The 22,735-nt window shown below is 58.5% G+C and overlaps 1 protein-coding gene across 3 annotated transcripts; it reads right to left on the bottom strand.

The window, feature by feature from the left end:
• Window positions 1-757: 757 nt before the first annotated feature.
• ARHGAP35 (Rho GTPase activating protein 35) lies at window positions 758-22,582 on the bottom strand. 3 transcript variants are annotated; one of them, XM_054183693.1, is made up of 7 exons: window positions 22,509-22,582; window positions 8,560-12,464; window positions 4,939-5,083; window positions 3,535-3,612; window positions 3,082-3,213; window positions 2,563-2,668; window positions 758-2,391 (listed from the first exon to the last, which is right to left on the bottom strand). In XM_054183693.1, the coding sequence occupies exons 2-7, from the start codon at window positions 12,253-12,255 to the stop codon at window positions 2,028-2,030; spliced, it is 4,521 nt and encodes a 1,506-aa protein (XP_054039668.1). In that variant the 5' UTR covers window positions 12,256-12,464; window positions 22,509-22,582; the 3' UTR covers window positions 758-2,027. The 3 variants fall into 3 exon arrangements, with proteins under 3 accessions (XP_054039668.1, XP_054039666.1, XP_054039667.1); XM_054183691.1 differs by lacking the exon at window positions 22,509-22,582 and adding an exon at window positions 19,847-19,951; XM_054183692.1 differs by lacking the exon at window positions 22,509-22,582 and adding an exon at window positions 19,596-19,766.
• Window positions 22,583-22,735: the final 153 nt, after the last annotated feature.

The raw sequence follows: 22,735 nt of genomic DNA, 5'->3' as shown, positions 1-22,735 counted from the left end.
TTTTTTGGGTTTCTTTCTTCTTTGCCTTTTTTTTTTTTTTTTTGGCCAGTTTTATTACCCAAAAAAAAAAAAAAAAAAAAAAAAAAGAGAGAGAGAAAAAGGCGGCGGCCCCATATTTACACCAACACTTTTGTTTTAAAGCACGAGACTGGAGGAACTGGGGGGGGGGGGGGGGGGCGGGGAAAAGAAAAAAAGCCCTTTTTGGGGTATTTCTGTGGGCCGGAGGAGCCCCCTCGGGGTTGGGGAGGGGGGGTGGGGGGGGGGGAGTTGGGCTGTATTCATCATTTTGGGGGGGGGGGGGGGGGTGGGGGGGAGTTGGGGCGTCTTAAAGTGCGAAGAGACCCAGGAGGGGGGGGCGGGAGCCTTCCCCGTGCTCTCCCAGTGGTACCATGAAAATCCAGTTTAAAACCGCGCCGGTGCCGGGAGGATGGGGGGGGGGCGGGGGGGGGACGGGGTTGGGTGTGGGGGAAGGACCCAGCTGTCCGGGCACCCCCATCCCCCCAAAGCCGGAGATGGGGGGGGGTGAGGGTCTGAGCCCCCTTTCTTGGGGGACCCAGGCGTCCGGGCGCCCCCCCCCCCGCCCCCCCCCAATCCCCATCCCCGTCCCCAGGCGTCCTCGCCGCAGCCAAATTCCGGCTTTCCTTCCCCAAACCGAAACCCGTCGGCCCAACCCCAACATCAGCATCGGCTTTTCCGGAGAAAAACCCCAAATCCAGCCAAAAAGGGGGTGGGGGGGGGGGTGGGGGGGGGCAGCGGGCCTCACCCCTCCCCTCCGGTTAAGTGCTTAATGCCAAAATCCTGGGAGAGGGGTGGAAACACGGGGGGGGGGGTCCTGGCCAAAAGGCCGCGCCAGGCGCCCACCAAGGCTTGGAGGGGTGGGGGGGGGGGAAGGTGGGAGCCCCCAGGGAGGTCCTGGGGTTCACGGGACGACTCCCGGGGTGCGTCGGGCGGCGTTGGGAGGAGCCTGGGGTCTTCTCGGATGAGTCTTGGATGCACTGGGTGAGCCTGGGGACGTGTGGGACGAGCCTCGGGGCACAGCAGAGAAGCCTTGAGCCCCGCTGGACCACGTTGGACGAGCCTCGGGCCGTGATGGACCACGTTGGACGGGCCTCGGGCCACGCTGGACCACGTTGGATGAGCCTCGGGCCGTGATGGACCACGTTGGACGAGCCTCGGGCCACGCTGGACCACGTTGGATGAGCCTCGGGCCGTGATGGACCACGTTGGATGAGCCTCGGGCCGTGATGGACCACGTTGGACGAGCCTCGGGCCATGATGGACCACGTTGGATGAGCCTCGGGGCACACTGGACCACACTGGATGAGCCTCAGGGCACGTCAGACAAGCCTTGGGCTAAGCCGGACCACTTTGGCCGAGTCTTGACCTGCGCCGAACAAGCCCGGGGCTGTGCTGGACCACGCTGGATGAGCCTCAGGTCCCATCGGACGAGCACCAGTCCACGCCATATTGCACGGGGTGAGCTTCGGGCTGCACCGCAGCGCGTCGGGACGAGCCTGGGGCCACGCTGGACCACGCTGGGCGAGCCGGGGCTGTGCCGGATGAGCCTGTGGCCACGTGGGATGAGCTTCAGACGGCGCCCGGTCCTCTGGGATGCGAGGGGGTTGGGTGGCACCGGGGCCGAGCTGAAAAGTCCAGGGGCAGCCGGAGAACCGTCCAAATCTGCCGAGCGCTCGGCAGGCGGGTCCGCCTCCGCTCCATCCCGCTGGTGCCGGATCCGCTCTTCAACTCCCTGCCCCAAACCGAAAGGTGGGGAAAAAAAAATCCTCCTGGGCCCCCAAGTCCGGCCGCCCCGGCGCGCTTCCGCCGTGCCCAAGTCTGCGCCGGGGCAGGAGAGGGCGAGCCCAAGCCCGGCGCTCGCTTCCCCGTCTCTGCCGGGCACCCCAGACCAGACCAAGATTCGTGCGGGTTTTTTTTCCGGTTGGTTTTTGTTGTTTGTCGTCGTTGTCGGTTGGTTGTTGGTTGTTGGTTTTTTGTTTTTGTTTTTTTTCCTTTTTCGCAGCGCCGGTTCACAGCGTGTGCTGCTCCGTGTGGAGCTGGGCCGGGAGGAGCGGCGGCTGGACGGGCGACTGCGGCGATGGCGGCGGGGTCCGGGGCGGCGAGGGCTGAGCCGTGGCCGGCGTGGCGGGGAGGAAGGGGGCGCCGGGGGGAGCGGCGGATGGAGAGCCGGGAGCGGCGCTGGGGGGCTCGAGGATGGGCCGGTTGTAGAAAAAGAAGGGGCACTGCTGGATGAAGAGTTCGATGATTGTCTGGTAGGTGCGGGTGGCCGTCAGGGCGTCCATCGTGCTGAAGTCAGGTCTCATCAGGGTGGGCCAGAAGCAGATGGAGAGGTTCTCGCTGGTCATCAGGTTCACCCGGTGGTTGTGGCTGACCCTGCGGCGGGAGGGAGGGGACAAGGGGCCATCGCTGAGATGCCGTCGGGGACCCCGACGGCCGGCGTCCACACCACCCAGCTGCGGAAGTGACCCCCCCCGAGTTGGAGCACCGGAGAGGGTTCGGGGTGCTCCGGGGCCCTCCCCACCTCCTGGGAACCCCAACACCTACTTGTTCAAGTGCCCGATGACGTATTTGAAGACCTCGTAGTTCTCCTTGGGAAACTTCCTCAGCACCTCCTTCAGCGCGTGGAGCTTCTGCTCCCGGTCATTGATCTCTGCCAGGAGGGAAAGGGGAGTCAGGGGGCTGCCGCGGCAGAGAAACGCTGGCTTGGGGGAGCCCCCCCCTGCCGCAGGACCCCTCCCTTTTATCTTTCGGAAGCGGGGAGGGATTTTTGGACCGACTGCTCGAGCGGATCATCGGTCTTCCCGAAAATAAACCCGGGTGAAAACATCCCCCCCCACCCCGGGCTGCTCACGGGCACGGGATGGCGCCCGGCGGTGACGCCACGGCAGAGCATCTCCGACCAGAAACGGCCTCGGAGGGTGCCAATTAATAAGGAGATGGGCCCGCAAATGGGCTTTTACGGTACGGATTAACGAGACGCGCCTGCAAACGAGCTGGTGCCGTATGAATTAATAAAGAGATGGGCCCGGAGGAGGGTCGGGACCCCCCCCGGGGCGTACTCACTGTGGGCTTCCACCAGCTCCACCTGCATGGTGTAGGGGACCAGGGGCTCAGGCAGCTCGGAGAAGAAACTCTTCATGGCACCAGCCACGGTGTTGACGGTGAAATCCTTCTCCGCCAGGTCCAGCCCGTGATCTGCAAGGGGAGAAGCTCCGGGTTACACCCCCAGGGGGGCCGGGGGGTTCACCCTGAAGCAGAAAACCGCCTCCAGCCACCGACCCGAATCTCCGCCGGAGCGAGAAGCCAAACTCCGATTCCCAGCGGCCGAGGCAGCGGCACGAGGGGACGAAACCGGGGGCAGAAAAATGGATAAAACACCCAGAAAAACCCCGAGAGTCCCGGTGCCCGGGGTTATAAAAACAACGGGGGTTTGGCGTGTGGAACCACGCTTCCATCCTAAAAGCCGCTCTGGAGTTTTCGGGGCAGGAAAGGAGGAACGCGGGGGGCAGGCGTTACCCTGGTCGAACTGCCGCTGCAGGCTCTCCATCTCCGACTTGTTGCCGCTCACGCGATAGATGCCTTCGGTGCTCAGCCCTGGGGAGGACAAGGAGCAGGCGTCAGCGCAAGGCGAGCGTGGGGAGATGGAGGGGGGGGGGGGGGCGGGTGGCTTTGGGGGGAAAAAAACCAAAACCCAACCCCTATAAACCCTTGTTTATAGGCATTAAAACTCATACGTATCGTTCGCTGCCCAAAGCCCGGGGGCGAGGACTCCGCTCCTCCAGGAAATCCCAGCTTAATCCCAGCCCGCGATCTCCTCCCAGCAGGGAGGAGTTCGCCTCCCCCCCCCCCCCGCCCCGTTTATTATTTTTAACCTTTTTAAACCCAGCGCCCCACAGAGATTTTTTTCTTTTTTAATTCGAAACTGAAGAGTTTCGGTAAGTTCACGCCAAAGTCGAACCGACCCGCTTGAAGCTCCGCGCAGAATTTCTTGCCCCTGATTTATCTCTTTACCCCACACTCCGCCCCCCCCATCCTATTTTTTTTTTTTTTTTTTTTTTTTTAACACGGCTCCTCCAAACCTGGATTTCCGGTGATTTATCCCCAGGGTAGCGTTCAACTCGTGGCACCGCTTCATGCCAATTTTAAGCGTCAACGACAAACTCAAACGGCGGGGGCGCAGCCGTGACGCCGACGCCTCTTGCGCACCAAGGCACCTCCGCCCAAATAATATTCTTTTTTTTTTTGGTGCACGGAGCCGGGGGCGGGGGGGGGGGAAAGAAACGCAAACCCCGTCTCCCCGAAGAAAAATTGCCGCCGGGATTTTCCGGGTGGAAACCAGGGGGCAAAGCGGCACCGGGTGTTTCTTCGCGGATACGGCAGCGGCAGCGGCTTGCGTTTTGCCACCAGCCAAGAAACAAAAGACGCCGCAGGAAGGGGAAGCACCTGCACCGCGTCGCGCTGCCTCGTCTCCCCGCTACGGCTACCTGAAGCAAGAGCCTGACGGGGAGGGGGGCGGGAAAAAAGGCTTCGGGGAAAAAAAAAAATTAAGCCTGGAGCTTATTTCAGCATTAATTAGGGTTGCCGGAGGCTGGAAACTTCGCGCCGTGCCCGTCGACATCAACCGCCCGGAGGGAAAGGCGCGAGGCGGAGTCCCAAAAAACGCCTCCCACCTGGAGGCAGCCAGGGATCACCTGAATTATTTCAGCCCTTCGCCTCCGAGGCTGGGGAGGGAAGATGGAACGCCCGAGGCCGGCGGTTCTCTGGGCTCGCTCCCTTTGCCGGGTAATAAGAAAAGATCCAGAGACGATTTTTACACCTTCCCAGAAAAAAAAAGAAAACAAACCACGGGGACCCGAGCTCGCGAGGCCGAAGCTCGTCGTGCCCCGGCCTGCGACGAGACTTTCCCCCGCTGGCTCTTACCTGTTGCCTCGATGTACTCGATGCACCTCTCGATGAAGATGGGGATGGGTTTCTCCGGAGTCACGACGTTGGTCAAAGGCACCCCGAAATAGTTGCTTTCCCACGTCGTCTTCGTGATGGACGGCCGAGGCTTGGGCTTTGGTTTCTGCGGGAGGGATCAGAGCAGCGTCGAGGGGTTAGTTATCCCGATGCGTTATTATTTACCCCGAAACATGTTACATTACGTATTATTACCATTATATTATGAATAAGATGCTTAATCAAGCAGGCTGCCACTATTATTTATTCAAGTGAATTATTGTCATCAGGAATAACTTATTTCTTCGAGGGAGAGGTGGAGACGGCGGCTACGGACGGGGAAAACCGCTTCTTCTCCCTTCCCCGCCCTGGGACGTTAAACCCAACGAGCCAAGGGCTGAACGGCCAGGCCCGGGGGATGGCGGTCAGCGGAGTAAAGTCTAGTTGGAGGCTGGTGCAGGGCGGTGAACCCCGGGGGGGTCAATCCTGGGCCCAGTCCTGTCTAACGCCTTCGTCAACGATCCGGACGATGGGGCAGACGGGACCTCGGCAAGCTTGCGGCCGACACCAAAGCGGGAGGAGTGGCTGATACCCCAAGAGGGTCATCCTGCCGCCCAGAGGGACCTCAACGGGCCTCACGAAGTTCAACAAGAAGAGGGGCAAAGTCCTACCCCTGGGGAGGAACAACCCCAGGAACCAGCACAGCTGGGGGCTGCCTGGCTGGAAAGCGGCTTGGCAGAGAAGGACCTGAAAGTCTTGGTGGGCACCAAGTTGACCACGAGCCAGGGAGGTGCCGCAAAGGCGGCCAACAGCGTCCTGGGCTGCGTGAGAAGAGCATTGCCAGCAGGTGGAGGGAGACGATCCTTCTTCTCTGCCCAGTGCTGGTGAGGACGCGCCTGGAGTGCCGGGTCCAGTGGTGGCCTACGTGTCTCTACAACAGAGACACGAACACGGTGGAGACAAACCTGGTGGCATCGCAATACATGAAGGGGCTTATGAGATGGGGAGAGACTTTGACCAGGGTCTGCAGTGACAGGACAAGGGGTGACGGTTTCCAAGTGCCAGAGGGGAGGGTTTGGTTGGACGTAAGGAAGAGATGTTCTACGATGAGGGTGGTGAGACACTGGAGCAGGTTGTCCAGAGAAGCTGTGGATGCCCGATCATGGGAAGCGTCCAAGGCCAGGTTGGACGGGGCTTGGAGCAACCTGGTCTGGTGGGAGGTGTCCCTGCCCAGGGCAGGGGGTGGCACTGGGTGGCCTTTGAAGGTCCCTTCAACCCCAACCCTTCCGTGACTCTGTAGACAGTGCTTGGAGCAACCTCATCTAGTTGAAGACGTCCCCACCTACGGATCTTTGAAGGTTCCTTCCATCCATCCCAACCCATTCCATGATTCTATGATCAGGATTTTGGTGCTAAACTTCAAGGAACGCGTAAATAAGCCCCGCAACGTCACTGAAGCAAAGGTGGAAACCCAAACGCCCCTCCAGCCCAGGGGCACCTGCCACCGCACGCTATTCCCGTCGGCAAAATGAAGAGGAAACCGTGACCCACAAATAAATCCCCAAAATTAAGGGGGAGCAATTAAAATGCCGGGTGCCACTATTAAAGGAGCATCCGCTGCCCGGCCACGTCCCTCCGCTTCCCCTTGGAAAAGGGGACGTGCAACAACAACACGCTACGGGACCGAAACCTGAAAACGGGGGCTGGAAACCCAAAAAAGCCAGTTATAAACCCAAACCCGCCAGCTGGGACCCCGTCCCCAGCCCCAGTGCGTCTCCGGCCCCATCCTCCCGCTGCGCGGAGGAGGAATTCATTTCGCTCCTTCCTGCCCGGCAGACCCTGGCAGGCGGCTCTCCCTTTGTTTCCAGTGGAAATTAATAAGGCCTCTTAATTAGCCTGATTGGTTTTGCAGCAGCGGGAGGCTCCGAGCAGGACGTCCGGAGGTTGCCGCTGCCCCCCGCGGCCGGGAGCCCCCACTTCCCTTCCTCCTCCTGCCTCTCCTCTTCCTCCCACCCGCGCCCGAATGTCGGGGCACACGCGGCGTACGCGCCCCCGCAGACGGGTACATCGCAGCGCAGGCACGTACGTGCGTGTATACGCTGCGCGGGCGCACGCGTAGGGGCATAAGTGTAGAGCGCATGTCTATACGTGTGCGTGTAAGACAGGTGCGCACCATGTGTGCACGGCGCACACGTGCGTATCTGCACGTGTAACACGCCTGCATGCATACGTGCGCGTAAACACAGCGCGTGCCCGCGCGTCCGTGCGTGTACCCGCGTGAGCACGCACGTGCGCCTCCGTGTGCATGTGTACACACGGGGGGGGGGCGTTTGCACGCGCGCAAACACACGTGTGCAAGGCGTGTACGTATATACGCACGTACAAGGCTGTGGCCACAGCGCGGGCGCGTGACGTGCACACCCTGCTCCAGCTGAAGACGGCCCGTGTATAGGCCCGTGTGTGCGACGCACGTGGGCGACAGCCGTGGGTACGTGTGTTTAACATGCAGCAGGCGTGTATGTTTAACATCGGCGTGTGACGCACGCGTGCCTGTGTGTATGCCGCATGTATGATATATCTGCACGTATACGACATTTGCATCTGTGGACGTATACGCGCGTACGGTACATTTCTGTACTGGGGGGGGGTTGTGCGTGTCCCGCGGCAGTGCCGGGCGTTTCCGTTCCCACGGACCACGCGAGCACGACTTGGCTTCTCCATCGCCACCCACACGCCGGAGCCGAGACGGCCACCACGGCCCGGGGCGGGCAGAACGCCCACCGCCAGCCCAACAACGCGCTCCGGGCTCTGCGGTTTTGGCAGCCGACCGTCGGCTGTCCGCACACCGACCACCGGGCGCGAAGGCTGGCCTTTGGCACACCCTCCTTTGGCCAAGAAGTCCAAAGACGACTCAACCACGCAGCGCTTCGCACCGTTTTCGCTCGCTAGAGAGCGGATCCGACATCACGCCAGAGAGCAGCGGCGAATCCAGGTGGATTTAAGGCTGGTTTTGTAGCGGTGCGGCAGCGTGACGCCTCTAGAGAAGAGCCTCGAGAAGAGCCACCCAAGAGCGGCACAGACCACTTAGATGTTTCCTCAACTTCACAGCACCTTCTCCGGGCGAATACCTCGAGCTTCGCCCCGTTTCTTTAAATCACGCTACGCCGACAGTAGTGACCTCACTACGTTCATCCACGTTAAAGAGAATTTACGAGGCAGCTGGAGGCCGTGTTTCAAAGCACCCACATTTTGGGTTAACTGTACCTCGAAACGCCTAACTGCCGAGCACAAAACAAACTTTCTCCGAAGCTCATCGCGAGGACAAAGTCGTCAAGAGCTGAACGCCCACGGTAAAAATGACAGAGGTGATTTTGGCACGGGGACTGCAAGTTCACGCGGTCTGTGCCAGCGGCGAGTTAACGCAGAATTAAAAAAATAAAACGAAGAGATTCTGCACTCACTCTACTCCCCAGTCGAACAGTAAATACGTGAAAAACACACCGCGAACATGACGGCGAGGGCTCCCGCCCTCGTGCAGGCTTTACGCCTGGCCTTAGGTCCCGACCTCCACCCCGTGAATCCCACCAGAAAGCACCAGCCTACCTTCGTCGTCCTCCTCAGGCTGCGCAGGATGTTCCTCCTCCTCGGATCTTCCCCATCGGCCGTTTCGTAGGGGATAGCGGCGTTATCACCTTTATACCCTTGGGAAGTCTGGTCTTCCTCTTTCTTACGAATGGGTCCCAGCTCGTCATCGCTCCCAACGCTGAAGCTGGTTCGGTAGCTCGCAAACCTGCCCAGCCTCGTGCAGCGCGTCCGATAGAGCACAGGCTTGCTAACGACCGACACCTTGCGGCCCCGCTCCAGGGAGCTGGTGTCCATCTCGCTGTCCGAGCCGTTGCCGCTGCCGTTCGACTGGGTTTTGTTAATGTTTCGGATGGTGATGATCTTGCCCTGGGTGCTGTCGTGAGGCACGGAGTAAATGTTCTCCTCCTCGTTTCTGGGTTTGACCACGGCATCCATCGGCTCGGCGTAATCGGAAGGATCGAAGCAGTCGGCGGGCAACCAGCTACTAGAAGACACGGACTTCCTCTGCCCGTCCCGATGCCCCTGCTCCAAATACGACAGGTCCCCCTTCGTGATTTCATAATGCACAGGGGGCTTTGGTTTCACTGGAGGAGGTACTTTGTTGTTCAGCTTGCTTTCAAAAGTGCTCATGACAGAAATGAAAGACAAGCTGTCGTTCCCCTCCAGCTCCATGGAAAGCTTCGAGTGGTCTTTGGGCAGGGCGGGCATGGAGGTGTCCTCTCGGAAGGGGCTGTAGGTGGGGGGCTCGACGTCCTCCTCCGAGTCCTGCAGGTTGGAGTTGCAGAGAGGGGAGCCCGCTCGAGGCGAGTTGAACACCTCCTCCGTCGTGCTGCAGGCTTCGGCCACGTTGTCGTACATGTGGGTTGCTTCAATGATGTTTTTTTTCTCCACCACGTCCTTAAAAAACGAGTGGAAGATCTCCAGCTTGTGCTGTGGCTGGCTACAAGGTATCGTGGTGAACTTGCCGTCGATCTCCTGCGCGATCTCCTCGCCCTCGGTGAGCTGCTCTCTGCTCAAGTCGTTGTCCAGGATGTCTATGGAGCCGTCCGTGAGCGCCACGACCTGTATGGGGATGATATCCTGCACCTCGCAGAGAAAGGCACGTAGCATGGCCAGGGACGCCTTGCGTTTCGCTGAGTAAAAGACGATGTATCCGTGGACGAGCCGGCTTTTCCGAATGCTAAAGGAGGAATGGTAGGAAAGGAGGGAGAGCTCCATGCGCCTCTTGTGCGGCCCGATGGACAACTCGAGGAGGACGGAGCTGCTGCTGCCGCACTGCGAAGGTCTATAGGTCTGGGACTGCAGGATGGGTAAGAGGATGTCATCTGCGTTGAAGGGATCTCCACACATCAAGCACATGACGATCCGAAGGTCGACATCCGCCAGGTCTTTGATGCTGGAGGTCGAGCTGACGAGGTTTAAGTTGCGTTTCGAGTCCAGCAGCCCCTTCAAAACCTGGCTGATCTGCTTCTCGTTGATGTTACGGCCGTACCCAATGCCAGCAGACGCAGGGTCTAGAAAGACGCACTGCAGCTTGCTGGCGATCTGCTGTCCCTGCTGTATCAAGCTGTGTAGTGTCTCGCCGCTGGTGTCCCCCCTCTTGTTAACGAGGATGAGCGTCAGAGGAAGATGAACCAAGTGATTATCCCTCCTGCCGATGGTCGACTCTCTGCTCTTTTCGATACTTTCCACCACGTAGGACAGCGACTCCTTTGAGTTGTAAAGGCAGAGACAACCGTGAGGCTGAAAGGTGGGTGTCTGGAAAGAGTTAACGGGAAGCCGGACGTTGCCCTCGATCGGCCTCAGGGACAGCTCGTACATCTTACCTTCAATCACGTACTTGTCGTCGTTGGTGCAGAGCGCCCGGATCTCATTGGCCAGCTCGCGCGCCAAACCGTCCTTGCCGAGGATCACCAGATTGATCCTGTCGATGTTGGAGTCCGAAATCAAGTTCTTCTGGTTGCGTTCGGAGGGCCTGATGAAGCGGGAGCTGATCAGGTGCTCAATTTTAGAGTCTACGCAAACCGGGCAGCTGGGACACGTTTCCTTTGTTGGGTGGTACACGAAGTGGATGTGCTTCAAAATCAGGGCATCCCGCTCAGCCTGCAGCTTCTGCAGAGCTTTGAACCTTTGCTCTTCACCCAAGACATCCTGAATGACGCCCATTTTCTCCTTGCTGGGTTTCGCGTCGAGCTCCAGTTCGTAAAACAGCTCGGAGTACTCCAAGAGCAGCTCCTGAAACTCCTCCTTTGCCTTTTCTATAATCTGTTTTTGGTGCTTGCTGTAGATATCCATATAGATAGACTCCTCCAGCCACATGTAAAAATCCTCGTTCATAATGAAACTGCGCGCTTCCTCCCAGGGCTTCCCAGGTGTGATGAACGGGGAAGTCTCCAAGTTTTCTTTGAAAGCTCTTCTCATTTCTGCCCTTTTCCTCTCGTTCCTCAGCTTTTCTAAATGAGCTTCGTAAAGTTGCTCGGCGGGCTGGGTCTCCATCAGGTCGAAGGGAATGCGCTCATTCTCCATGTTGTCAATGTGGCTCGTAGCATCCCAGGGCGTCTCTTCCAGGACAATGAACCATTTCAGAAAGTCCGGCTTTGTCTCCAAGAGCTTCTCCACTTTCACGCGGCTCAGGTGATCTATTTCATCCAGGTCTGGGATGAGGGCTTCAAATGCTTGAGGAAGCATGGCGAGATACATCTTCCGCCGGCGCTCTATGTGCTCCTGCTTGAGGCGGTGGACGTGCTGCAGAAACAGCTTTTTGGCTTTCTGCGTTCCTTCCAGGTAGACGTAATCCTGATACTCTGGAGAGGACTGCATCTTGCGGTTCACGTTCGACCACGTCTCGTTGTGGTTTTTGACGATGCGGCTGACCAGCCACTCGTACTTGTCTTTAGCAGCAGCTATCTGTTGACTTTGCTGTTTCAAAGCTTCGAAGTAGGGGATGATTTTAGTCTTTCCCCGGCTTTTATCAATCAGCTGCACTAAGGTGCTGAAAGCCAAGTCAATGTTCACATTGGATCTAGCCGACGTCTCCACCACCTGGAGGTTCTTTTTGCTTAAGGCAAAAGTATGTGCATCCCTAATGTACCGCTCCACGCCTTCGTCGCACTTCGTCAGGACCACCACGATGGGCTTTTTTGTTTTTGCTAGTTGATTGTAAAGATTTGAAACGAATTTGAGCTGATCATCAAAGTTCCTGTTCATACCCCTGCTGACATCAATGCAGAGAAGAAAGCCATCCACCAGCAGCTTTCCATCCGGCATCTGTTTTTGTTCAAAGTCCTGTTCCAGCCCGAGCTGATCAGTGCAAAAGTACATGAGCTTTTCAGCCGACGCCAGTTTGGTCGCGGCAGCCCTCTTGATATAGGGCTGCAGGGCCGTGCTGCGGTGAGGCTGAAAGGTCTGGTCATCAATAAACTCCGTCTGCTCCACAACATGCATTTTACATTCGACGCAGTCCTCCAGGGAACGCACGACTTCCCCCCAGTAGAGGAAGTGGTCATTATTGACCACCCTCCCCCCAAAGTCACTGGTGCTGAGAACCGAAGTGTGGTCCAAGTGGAACTCATCCGCGCTGGGCCGTACAAACCGGTTGCAAAGGCATGATTTCCCAATGCCGCACTGCCCCTTCTCCTTCTCCGTCCCAGACAATCCCACCACGCTAATGTTATAGGTGGGAATGCGGACATCTTGCTTTCTTGCCATCATCATCGTCCACACATCCTGTCCCAGTCAACCGCTTCCGAGAGGATCAGTGTTGCCGGCACTCGCCGCGACTCGGGAGCTCGGTGGAAGGCGGGGTGACAGTTCTCAAGCCAGGCAGGGTGCCGGGGCAATGAAGTTCGTCGTTCCCATCCTTTACGTACCAGCGGCGCTTCAGTTCTTGCCGGTCCCTGTTGTCGGACGGCCGACGTCTCCCCCTAGGAGAAAAGAGAAACAGCCATCGGCATTTCAGCTCAGGAACCCCAAACGGACCCAATTCCGCCCCTACCATTTTATACGCCTTGCACTTGAACGCTGGCGCCAAGGCCAGGGAAATACCGGCGGCGGCGAAGAGGCACCCACCGCAGCATCCGGCCCGGCACGAACCGCAGCGGGCGCAGCTTCCCCATCGTCGCGGCAAGTGGCTTGTGAGCGCAAACCACAAGGCGACCGCATCGCCAAGGCAGATCAAGGTCAGGGTCTGCCCCTCTCCGGGCTGGGAGCAAGAAAAACGGGTCAGCAGCGGAGGGAAGAGACAGGGGGACCCCCGGCGGGGCCGGTGGGAGAGGGCTCCCTTCACGGGCGTTCCCAATTCAACCCTGAAAAGAGCAAGTGAAACAAACCCTCCTGTCCTTTCTTTGCCTTTGGACTGAAGATCAAGCATAGCGCAGGCTTAACACCCGGTACTGCGTCTACCGGGAGGATTACCCCTTCGCTCCTCGCAGGCAGACGGGAGTCTAATAGCATCGGAACAGTTCAAAAAAGAAAAAACGCTTTGAAGAGGCGCCCAACATGCCCCCAACATCAGCTGATAGAAGGAATTCCTCCCAGAGGGAGCAGCGCTCAAGGGAGAGGTGATCGTAATTTCTGCTCTTGAAACCACGAGGGCGCTGAGCCCCTGGCCCAGGTTGCCCAGAGAAGCTGTGGCTGCCCCATCCCTGGAGGGGTTCAAGGCCAGGTTGGAGGGGGCTTGGGGCAACCTGGTCTGGTGGGAGGTGTCCCTGCCCATGGATCTTTGAAGGTCCCTTTCAACCCAAACCTTTCTACAACTCTACGGATGGGGCTTTGAGCAACCTGATCTAGTGGAAGATGCTCCTGCCCATGGCAGGAGAGCTGGACTGGATGACCTTTGAAGGTCCCATCAAGCCAAAACCTTCTGCGATTCCATGAAACACGGCCGTTGAGATCATTTGCTTTACAATCCGACAGCGGAAGAGTTTTCGGCTTAAGGCAAAATCAAAATTAACTCGCGTGCAGATGACACCGTGGGTCGCTGGAACAACCCAAGGAGCACGGCCTTCCACAACGTCTCCTCCGCTTTGATGTCTGGATGGTGCAGTTCTACCAGTTCCCCAGTTGGGCTGAATCACACGACAGACAAAGGCTGCTGCAAACCTGCCATGCTGTCGGGCGCTTTGCTTTCAGAAACCTACCCTCGTGTTCGTTTGATCTCAAAAAAAAAACCAACCCCCTCGTTTCATCCCTCCACGAGGTCACCCACGTCAGCCGGGTCACCGGGTTACGCGATCCAAAGGCCATGAAGAAGTAGTGGGTGTTTGTGCTTAAATGCGAGGAGTTTGGGCATTTCAGGTCTGCAAACCCTTGGATCTTCCACAGACGCTTTATTTCCCGCGGGAACGTCCCTTATCGGCCACGCGTGTCACCCCTCAAGGTGAGACTCCTGCAGGTAAAAGGGCGTACCAGCCGCAGCACCGGTGCAATGTAAACTATGCTGCTGAGCCGCTGTCAAACCTTTAATTACTTCAAATAATTACTCATCGCTCAATTTGAAGGAACGCAGTTACTCCCCGGGAGGCTGGCTGGGGCTCAGGGCTGCTTGCACGGCTTCTGCTGCTGCTCTGCCAGGAACACCGCTCTTCCTCCCGCGTTTTTCCTCAATCCTTGCAGTTTCTCCCCATTTCGGAGGACGAGCCTGCACCCTGGCAAGACACCAGCGGGCCTGGCTTACCCTGGGCGCCGTTTTAACTGGTTTGTGTGACCGGCCCGACTGCCGCGGCAGCTGGGAACACAGCACAGGCACCAGGACACAGGGATTCCCTCTGGGTTGTCTGTTTTCTCACCACGTCTCGGTCGAGGAAAGTCTCCGAAATGGGTCGTTTGGATCTTTGCAAAGGTCGATTTAAGCTTTTAACCATCTGGGTCCGAAACGCTTAATCTCGTGCAACAGATGGGCTATCCTTGGTCAGACGGCACAACGAAGTGCCTTCCCGGCCGTGCCCGGCCATCTCGCGGACGTAAAATCACTTTCCCCAATTTTCTGCAAAAAATAAACCCCCCCTGGAGCTGCGGGGCTGCTGATTCCTGAGACCAAACCTGCAACAAGCGAAGGCAACGACGTACCGAGCATCCAACAAGGGGAAGGAAGGGCCGGCACGGAGGATCCTGCGCTGTTCCCCGCGTTAATCCTCAGCGCAAAGCAGGCAATTTATTAACGAATTGCAGGATGTCGCTTAGGCCGGGCGACAGCATCATCCAGTGAATTTCTGACGAATTTGAAGAAATTCAGGTTTTCTGTTCTCTTTGCGTGGTGGAGAAGCTGCCTTTTTCTCCTCCGTTGTCAAAACTCCAGGCGCATACAGCTGCAAAGCGTTTCCACGAACAGATTTTGGGAGCAAAAAGCGAATTCCAGCGGAGGCAGCTCCTTTGGCTTCGCACCGTCACTTTTAGTCCTGCTCGCAGTCGCTTGCACCAGTGTTTCCCACGCTGGCCAAAAGCAACAGACTGGGACATCCGAGTACACCGCGGGCGGGGTTTCCACACCAAAATTATAGAAATTAGGTGTGGATAGAGTAGTTAAAAAAAAAAATCACCGCGCATCCTATGCGACTCCTGAGAGTCATTCCCCCGGCTTCCTCCTGCGGGTCAGCTTCATACCTTTAAAATTCGGCATGAAGAAAAGATGCGAGGTTTCAGAAGCGCAGCGGCAGAAGAGCAGGTTTCGGGGGAGCGCTGGGACGTGCAGTGGGATCCGTCCTGGCTGGGCGCACGGGATCCTACCCATTTCCACCGTGTTTTTTCTGCTCGCGCTGGGAAAGCAGCTGGAGGGATCAGCCTGGCGTCGGGATAAGGAACCTACCCCCAGATCCAGACCCGTGAGCCACGGAAAGCGTGGCACCCACCCCGCGGAAGGCTTTTGGGTGCCCCCACACTCACGTCTGCGCGTCCTCAGCCCCCTGTTCCGCTCAGCCTAACAAAGTGATGTCCTTTCTCCTCTACTTGGGGCGCAGCAAGGGGAAACCCGGTGTCAAACGGCGCTGGCTTTCGTTTTCGCCCCTAAATCCCTGAGTCAGGAGTTACTCATTTACAACACAAAGTCCAGCTGGGAGGACCAGGAAGAAGAAGGGACCCGCTCTGTTAATTCCCAGCAAAGTGGGGGGAATTCAGCTCTTGTTTCCTCTTAAGAAGCTGGCAGCAGACCCAAAGACAAGGAAAAAAAAAATCAAACACAAACAAAAAACCAAACAAGAAGGTATTTTCCACCCCCAGATACCTGAAACCTGGGTACAACCGGCGCCACCAGCGACGACAGCTCACGCAATCCCTGCTGCCGATAAGCCTGGGCGGCTGCCGGCGCTGAACCCGGCTTCCCGGGCCAGTCCCCGGCGCTCGCTGCGTGCCTGTGTCGCAACAGCCCCAGAATTAATAGGACGTTCAATTAAACAGCTTCCCAAACGCTATTAACCCAGAGACAAAGCTTTCTTCGTGCTCTTTGCGGTGCTCACCAGGGTCACGAAGGCCCCGGTGGGTGCTGCGGGAGGAAAAACTCCGGCTTTTGACTCAAAAAAACCCCAAGGGCAGGGGACCCGGCGGCAGCACAGACGCTCGTCATTTATTTAAGGGGAATGACCCGCGTGTTGCAGCTCTCCCCAGGTCGATGGCATCCTCTTCCTCCTCGACTCACTGCCACAGGCAGCCGGGGGCACCAAGCGCTCCGCACGGCATGAAGCCACAGGCTGAAATAACGGCAGAACCGGCATTCCCGCTGGGAAACCGGGGGAAATTTAAACCCAGGGTGCAAAGGGTTTAAGGAGACACAGCTCCGTCCTCGCCTGCACCTTGTTTGCAGAGCTGGACCGCAGCCCACCACGGTCCTTCACCCAGAGCCCCTCTGAAGTCTGCATTTTTAAGTTTAGCCCACCCGTTTTAAATTAAATAAGCTAAGGCTCTACGTTAGAAGGCGGGCTAGGCAGAGAGGAAAAGAACTGGCAGCCCCTCAGCGCCTTGCGGGGACACGGGGCACCTCCAGTGTGCTCTTTTCCGGGGGTATTAGCCAAAAAAACTGCCCGGTGACGGGGTCCCCTAGAGATGCTGCTGCTCCTCCAGCTCTGCACCTCCCTGGCTGCCCGTTAAACGACCCGTCGCGGCCGACGCTAAACCTACAGTCACTCCGTCCTCCGCGTGCAGCATACCTGAACTTGCTCTAAGCTTTAAAAAAAAAAAAAAAACAAAAAACAAAACCCAAAAAACAAAACATCCCCCAACCCAACCTGTGAACCTTAAAAACGGGAGGACCGCATTTGGCATTCCCTCCTCCGGGGAAGGCACGCAGCACAATCCCACCCCATGGCAACTGATTCAGGTAGCTCGGAGCCAGCCGTGCTCACCTCCGGCATTTCAGCGAGCCCGGCCGCGGTGGCATCGAAGCGCCGCGAAACAATCTGACAGCTTAAAAGGGTGTAAATACCTGGCCGGGAGCCAAGCAGCTGGGGCACGCTCTCCCCAGCAGGGCCACCACGTCCCTCCAACTAAAAGGAAAAGGGGCGGGAGGGGACATAAAGACGGTGGTTAAACAGCGTCTCGCAACGAGCGGGCAAAGGATTTTCAGCAACGAGGTGGCACCCCGGGAGCATCTCGCACCACGGCGGAGCGCATCCGAGTCCAGGATAACGTTAAGCAAAAATAAACACACCTTGAGGCTCCAACCCCTTTCCAATAAACTGCTATTTATCCATCGCAAGATAAATACCCTAGGCAGTTATCCCCAGCAAAACAACGGGGGGGGGGGAATAAATCTCCATCTAAAGTGCCATTTCTTCTCCTCTAGGTATTTAAAAGTTGCCCCAATGCCACCTTCAACACGGCACACTGTAACTCGCAAAAGGCTTTAAGGACAATCCAGTAACCCTGAGACAAAAGGCGAAGGTCAAGCGCTGCCAGGACGGGGAAAGGGATGCGCAGTGCTGGGGACCACCATCGTCTGGGCTCGCACCTTCCCCTCCTGCAGCTCTCACCGCCAGCGAAGCGCCGGGCAGCTCTCGCCGACCCCCTTACGGGGCTTGTTTTGGGGTATTTTTCGGCGTGCCGGCTGCGGAGACAGACCTGTTCTTTCACTGGCTCTCCCCGGACAGGCGGGAAGGAGCAATGGGTGACAAGGCACAAGCTCCCCGCGGGGACTCATCCAGCGCCCCAGTGAAAGCACACAGCCTGCAAAAGAGCGAGCTTCTCCCCTAACGAAGGGCCTTCACAAACAAGCAGACGCCCCAGCGTGGCTGCAACCCCCTTCCCCGGCCAAGGCCGGCTCCTCCAGCGGCACTCCTGGCAGGAGAAGGGGAGAGACCAGCCCTGAGATCGGTTGTTAGAAAGGTGGTCTTGGGTTGAGTCGTCGGCTCCACCAACGGCTTCACGAGGGCTCGGACTGCAGGGCTACGCGTACACACCTATATGTACGTATGTACACGCGCGTGTGTGTACCTACAGAGAGAGAATCACAGAACAGTTTGGGCCGAAGGGACCTTCAAAGGCCACCCAGTGCCACCCCCTGCCCTGGGCAGGGACACCGCCCACCAGCCCAGGTTGCTCCAAGCCCCGTCCAACCTGGCCTTCAACGCTTCCCGCAATGGGGCAGCCACAGCCTCTCCGGGCAGCCTGGGCCAGGGGCTCACCCCCCTCATCGCAAAAAATGCCTTCCTCGCGTCCAACCGAACCCTTCCTCTGGTGGTTTCAAGCCATCGCCCCTCGTCCTGTCACCGCAGCCCCTGCTCAAAGTCTCTCTCCATCTTTCCTACACCCCGTTAGGCACCGAATGGCCGCAGTGAGGTCTCCATCTCCTCTCCAGGCTGAGCAGCCCCAGCTCCCTCAGCCTCTCCCCACAGCAGAGCTGCTCCAAGCCTTCAGACCGTCCCCGTGGCCTCCTCTGGACCCACACGAGCAGGTCCGCACCCGGCTTGTGCCGGGGACCCCAGAGCTGGATGCAGGGGGGGGTCTCACCGGAGCAGAGGGGGAGAATCCCCTCCCTCGACCTGCAGCCCAGGAGACGCTTGGCTTCCTGGGCCGCGAGCGCACGGTGCCAGTTCCCGGCGCCCATGTGCCGCCCACCAGCGTCCCCACGTCCTTCGCGGCAGGGCTGCTCTCCATCCCTCCCTTCCTCCCTCCTCCAGCCTGCGTTGGGACGGCGGTTGCCCCCAGCCAGCTGCGGAACCTTGTTGAACCTCACAAGGTTCCCGTTGGCCAAGGTCTGCAGGTGCCTCCGGGCGGCAGCTCTTACCTTGAGGGTACCAACGGCACCACTCAGCTCGCCGTCATTTGCAATCTCACTCTCTAGGTCACTGATGAAGGTATTGAACAGTACTGGTCCCAGTACGGACCCCTGAGGGACACCGCTCGTTGCTGATCTCCAGTTGGACATTGCACCATCAACCTACGCACGCAGACATTTAGATATATCTATATTTATGGATCAACCGGAGCCCTTCCCCGGGGTGTTGCCACCAACAGCCCCAGAGGCCTTCAACCCAACCAGGGCAAAACCCAACCAGAAACACCTCCGCAGCAGGGATGGAGCCGTCCATCCCACCCAACCCGAGCGGTTAACAGCTCCGCCAACAGCCACCTCACTTGAGAAGGTACCGGAGCGTTAATCACCCTGCCCTGCCGGCCAGCAAACTCAAAACTCATGTTCAAGGAAAATAAACTGGGGCAACATCCAAATGAGTCAGCAAAGATGAGGCCAAAGGATGTCAAAGTCGTAGAGATCCCTCAGTAAAGGAGCAAAGACCAACTGTTGAGTCCCAGCCCGGCTGGCCAAGCGCTGGTGTGCACCAATTAAGTGGCTAGAAGATGACTAATTAGGCTTCGAACCCCGCGTGAACGCAAGCATCACCTCCCGCAACCGCCACACACCGAAACCTCGCGTCACCATAAAACCCGCTTTTTTTTACCCAGTTCCCAACTGCAATCGCAATAAATCCGTTTTCCTTCAGAAAAACGAACAGACCTCGCTGCCCCGACCGCTCACCCACCTGAACTAAGCCAATTCACCCCAAAATGGGGGTTGCTGTCACCCCAGGGCTGTCAGACAGCCACGGGCATGAACCCTGGCACGCACCTACCCTGATTTTCCTGCTTTCACTGGAGTTCGGAGTCAGGGAGGGAAGATGCGGCCGCCAGGAGGGATGGATTTCAGCTTTTATCTTATCGAGTGTCTTTCCGTAGGGTTTTACAGCCCCGCCGGACGCTCCCAAGCCAAACGCCTGGCTCCAGAGCGGACCAGCTCCTCTCCCACTGGCACCAAGAAAACCCACCGTGGTTTGGGGGGACGGCAGAAAATTTTCTGTGTTAAGTCCCATGTGAAAACACGGACCTCTACGAGATGCTCGCAATCGTGTCACGCTGCTCCAGAGAGGACAAGCTTCCAAACCGATATCCCCAGAACTACCTCGGAGCCAGGTAAAGCCCAAACCTCTGCAAAAAAAAAAAAAAAAAATTAAAAAAAATAAAAAAAAAAATCACCATTTGCTGATGCCTCAGGACAGGCGATGCCGCAAGCGTGGGGGGAAAAACCCACCCAATGAGCAGACGTGGATGGGGAGACACGGGGTGGGAACCGAGGCCGACTGGGCAAGAAGGGGAGGGGGGGGGGGGGGAAAGACAGAAAAAAAAAAAAAAAAAGACTGAAAAAACCCCCAGAAGAGCAATGCGGGTGTGGGAGAGGAAGGGAGAGCCGGAGCGCAGACACCGACCCTCTCCGGGAGATGCTGCTGGCACCAGGCTCTGGCAAAGATGCCACTCCCTGAATCCCGTCCTCCCGAATCAGGACGAGGAGATGCCCGAGCAAGGAAAGTCCTAAAATCAGACGTTTCACACAGCTCAGAATCACAACAGACCTTTTTTTTTTTTTTTTTTTAAGGTGGCGAAGGGAAAACTGAAGCTCCCTGAAATTCGGAGGCGAGCGGTACTGCCCCAAAACACCCAGGAACGTGGACAGAGAAAGGGGAGGAATATAAAAAAAAAAAAAAAAAAGAAAAAAAAGAAAAAAAGAATTTAAATTTATTTTCCCAAGCGCCACCAAAAGCCTGACAAAGTGTGTTACCCTAATTAAGCTTCCCCAAATCGGGAAGGAATAAGGCAAGCGGCAGGAGCCCCAGCACAGGAGCAGGCATCCTCCGTGGCACAGCCTCGGCGCCCAGCTCAGCACCTTTTTTGGGATTTTCGTTTTAAAAATCAAGCCATTTCTCAAATCTGGCCCCGGTCGGCGGGGAGAAAGCAGAAATCAATGAATTCAGGCCATTAAAAATTACATCACCAGCCGGCCCGAGCACGCGTCAGGCCCGTCTTTATCTCTGCGGATTTAAACACCAATTACCAGCGGCTCGTGCGGATACAGCAGCTCCTGAAGGGGGGGGGGGGGGAAAGGAAGAAAAAAAAAAAACCACCAACCAAAAATCACTATCGAGAAATCAAAGCCCCCATTTCCGTTAAAAACCCCAAATATAAAGAATCATTGTGTGAAGCTTAATCTCCCAGCGAACGCCTTAACCGTTTCCCCGGCCCACAGCCGGCGCCGTCAATTTATTACCGAATCAAAAGGCGCTTTTTTTAATTGCCGGTGGGTATCGCCGCATCCACGGCTTCGCTCACGACCGGCACCGGTGGGACTCCAACCCCGTCTTGGAGCCGGGGGGGAGGGGGGGGGGGTCGCTGCCGGTGCTGGAAAAACTGGAGGAACGCGGGTTGGCGGAGCAAGATTTTGGAAACAGGACGGAAAAAATGAAATTGGGGGTGGGTGTGTGTGTGTGTGAAATGGGGCGGGGGGGTTTGCCACCCAAAAAGGTGGATGCTGGAGACACCCCCCCCCCCCCTCAAGAAGAGCAGGGGGGGACACCCTGAAAAGGCTGCACACCCCAAAAAACCAGACTGTGGGTGCAGGGAGGGGATATCCACCCCCCCTTTTTCTTTGGGGGAGGGGGATACGGGCTTGCCCCACGCTCTGGGGCGGGCTGAGGAGGGGAGACGCCATGCCCGATGTGTGGGGGGCCCCCCAAGCCCCAGCCCCCTCCATGGAACCCCTTCGCAGGGCCACAAATCTGGGGGAGGCGAGGGCTGATGTCTGCCTCCCCTCCCCCAAATGGGGAGACAGGGTGATTGCACCCCCCCAAAGTGGGGCAGCAGCCCCCCCCCCAAAGGGGAGTCCTTGGGGCTGGGGGGAGAAGCTCCCCAAGCTCTTAATGCTGTGGGGGGCTGCAGTCCCGTCAACCCCTTAATGGTGGGGGGGTCGCTGATCCATTCGGGGGGGAGTCTCCCCTCCTCCCCCCTAACTTGGGGGGGGGCAGCCCCCCCCAAGGGATCTCCCCTTCCCTCAGCCTGGGGTGGGGGGGTCACCTTGCCCGTAAGGGGAGGCGGGGGGGGGGGGTGGGGTGTCTCCCCTACCTCCTCCCCTCAAGGATGGGGGGGGGGGGGGGGTGTCTCCCTTCCCCAGGTCCCCTCCCATCAAGGGGGGGTGTCTCCTCTCTTCTAAAGGGGGGGGGGGGTCTCCCCTCCCATTAAGGGGAGGGGGGGGGGTCTCCCCTGCCAGGACCCCCTCCCCTAAAACTGGAGGGGGGGGGGGATGTCTCCCCTCCCCAGAGGTTCCCCCCTAAAGGATGGGGAGGGGGGGTCTCCCCTCCCTGCATCCCTTCCATTAAGGGGGGGAGTGGGGGGGGGCGTCTGTTCTCTCCTCAAGGGGGGGGGGGTCTGCCCTCCCAGGACCCCTCCCATTAAGGGGAGGGGGGACTCCCCTCCCCAGAGGGTCTCCCCTTCAGGATGGGGGGGGGTCGCCCCTCCCCTTACCGGGGGGGTGCCTCCCCCCGCGGACCCCCTCAAGGGGAGGACCCCCCCAGCCCCGGGATGAGCCACCCATCTCCTCGCCGAGGTCCCGCTCCCCTTAGGCCGCCCCCGCCAGAGCTGTGGGCCGGCGGGGGTGGGGCGGCCCCATTGTTCCCGGACCGGGGACCCCCCCCCCCCCCATACCCGGGACCGCTCCTTACCGTGGCGGCGGGCCGGGCCGGGGGGCGGCGGGCGGCGGCGCCATGTCGCCCCTCGGGGCGGCGGCGGGGGGCGGCGGGCGGGGCGGGGGCGGCGGGGCCGCCGGGGCGGGCTCGGCCTGTAATGGCGGCGGCGGCGCCTGCCTTCCTCCCCCTCGCCCTCCCCCTCCCTCTCCCCCTCCTCCCCCTCCTCCTCCTCCTCCTCCTCCTCCCCCTCCCTCCGCCTCCGC

This window comes from Rissa tridactyla, chromosome 27, assembly GCF_028500815.1.
Source record: "Rissa tridactyla isolate bRisTri1 chromosome 27, bRisTri1.patW.cur.20221130, whole genome shotgun sequence".
NCBI lineage: Eukaryota > Metazoa > Chordata > Aves > Charadriiformes > Laridae > Rissa > Rissa tridactyla.
Note: the sequence above shows the minus strand (reverse complement) of the source record. Positions and strands in the feature narration are given on the sequence as shown.

Coding starts and splice junctions, on each gene's coding strand:
- ARHGAP35 (XM_054183693.1), bottom strand. CDS start 12,255: ATGATGATGGCAAGAAAGCAAGATGTCCGCATTCCCACCTATAACATT. Junction 3,214..3,534: donor GCAGCGGCAGTTCGACCAGG/GTAACGCCTGCC, acceptor CTCCCCTTGCAG/ATCACGGGCTGGACCTGGCG. Junction 2,669..3,081: donor GGAGCTGGTGGAAGCCCACA/GTGAGTACGCCC, acceptor CCCTCCTGGCAG/AGATCAATGACCGGGAGCAG.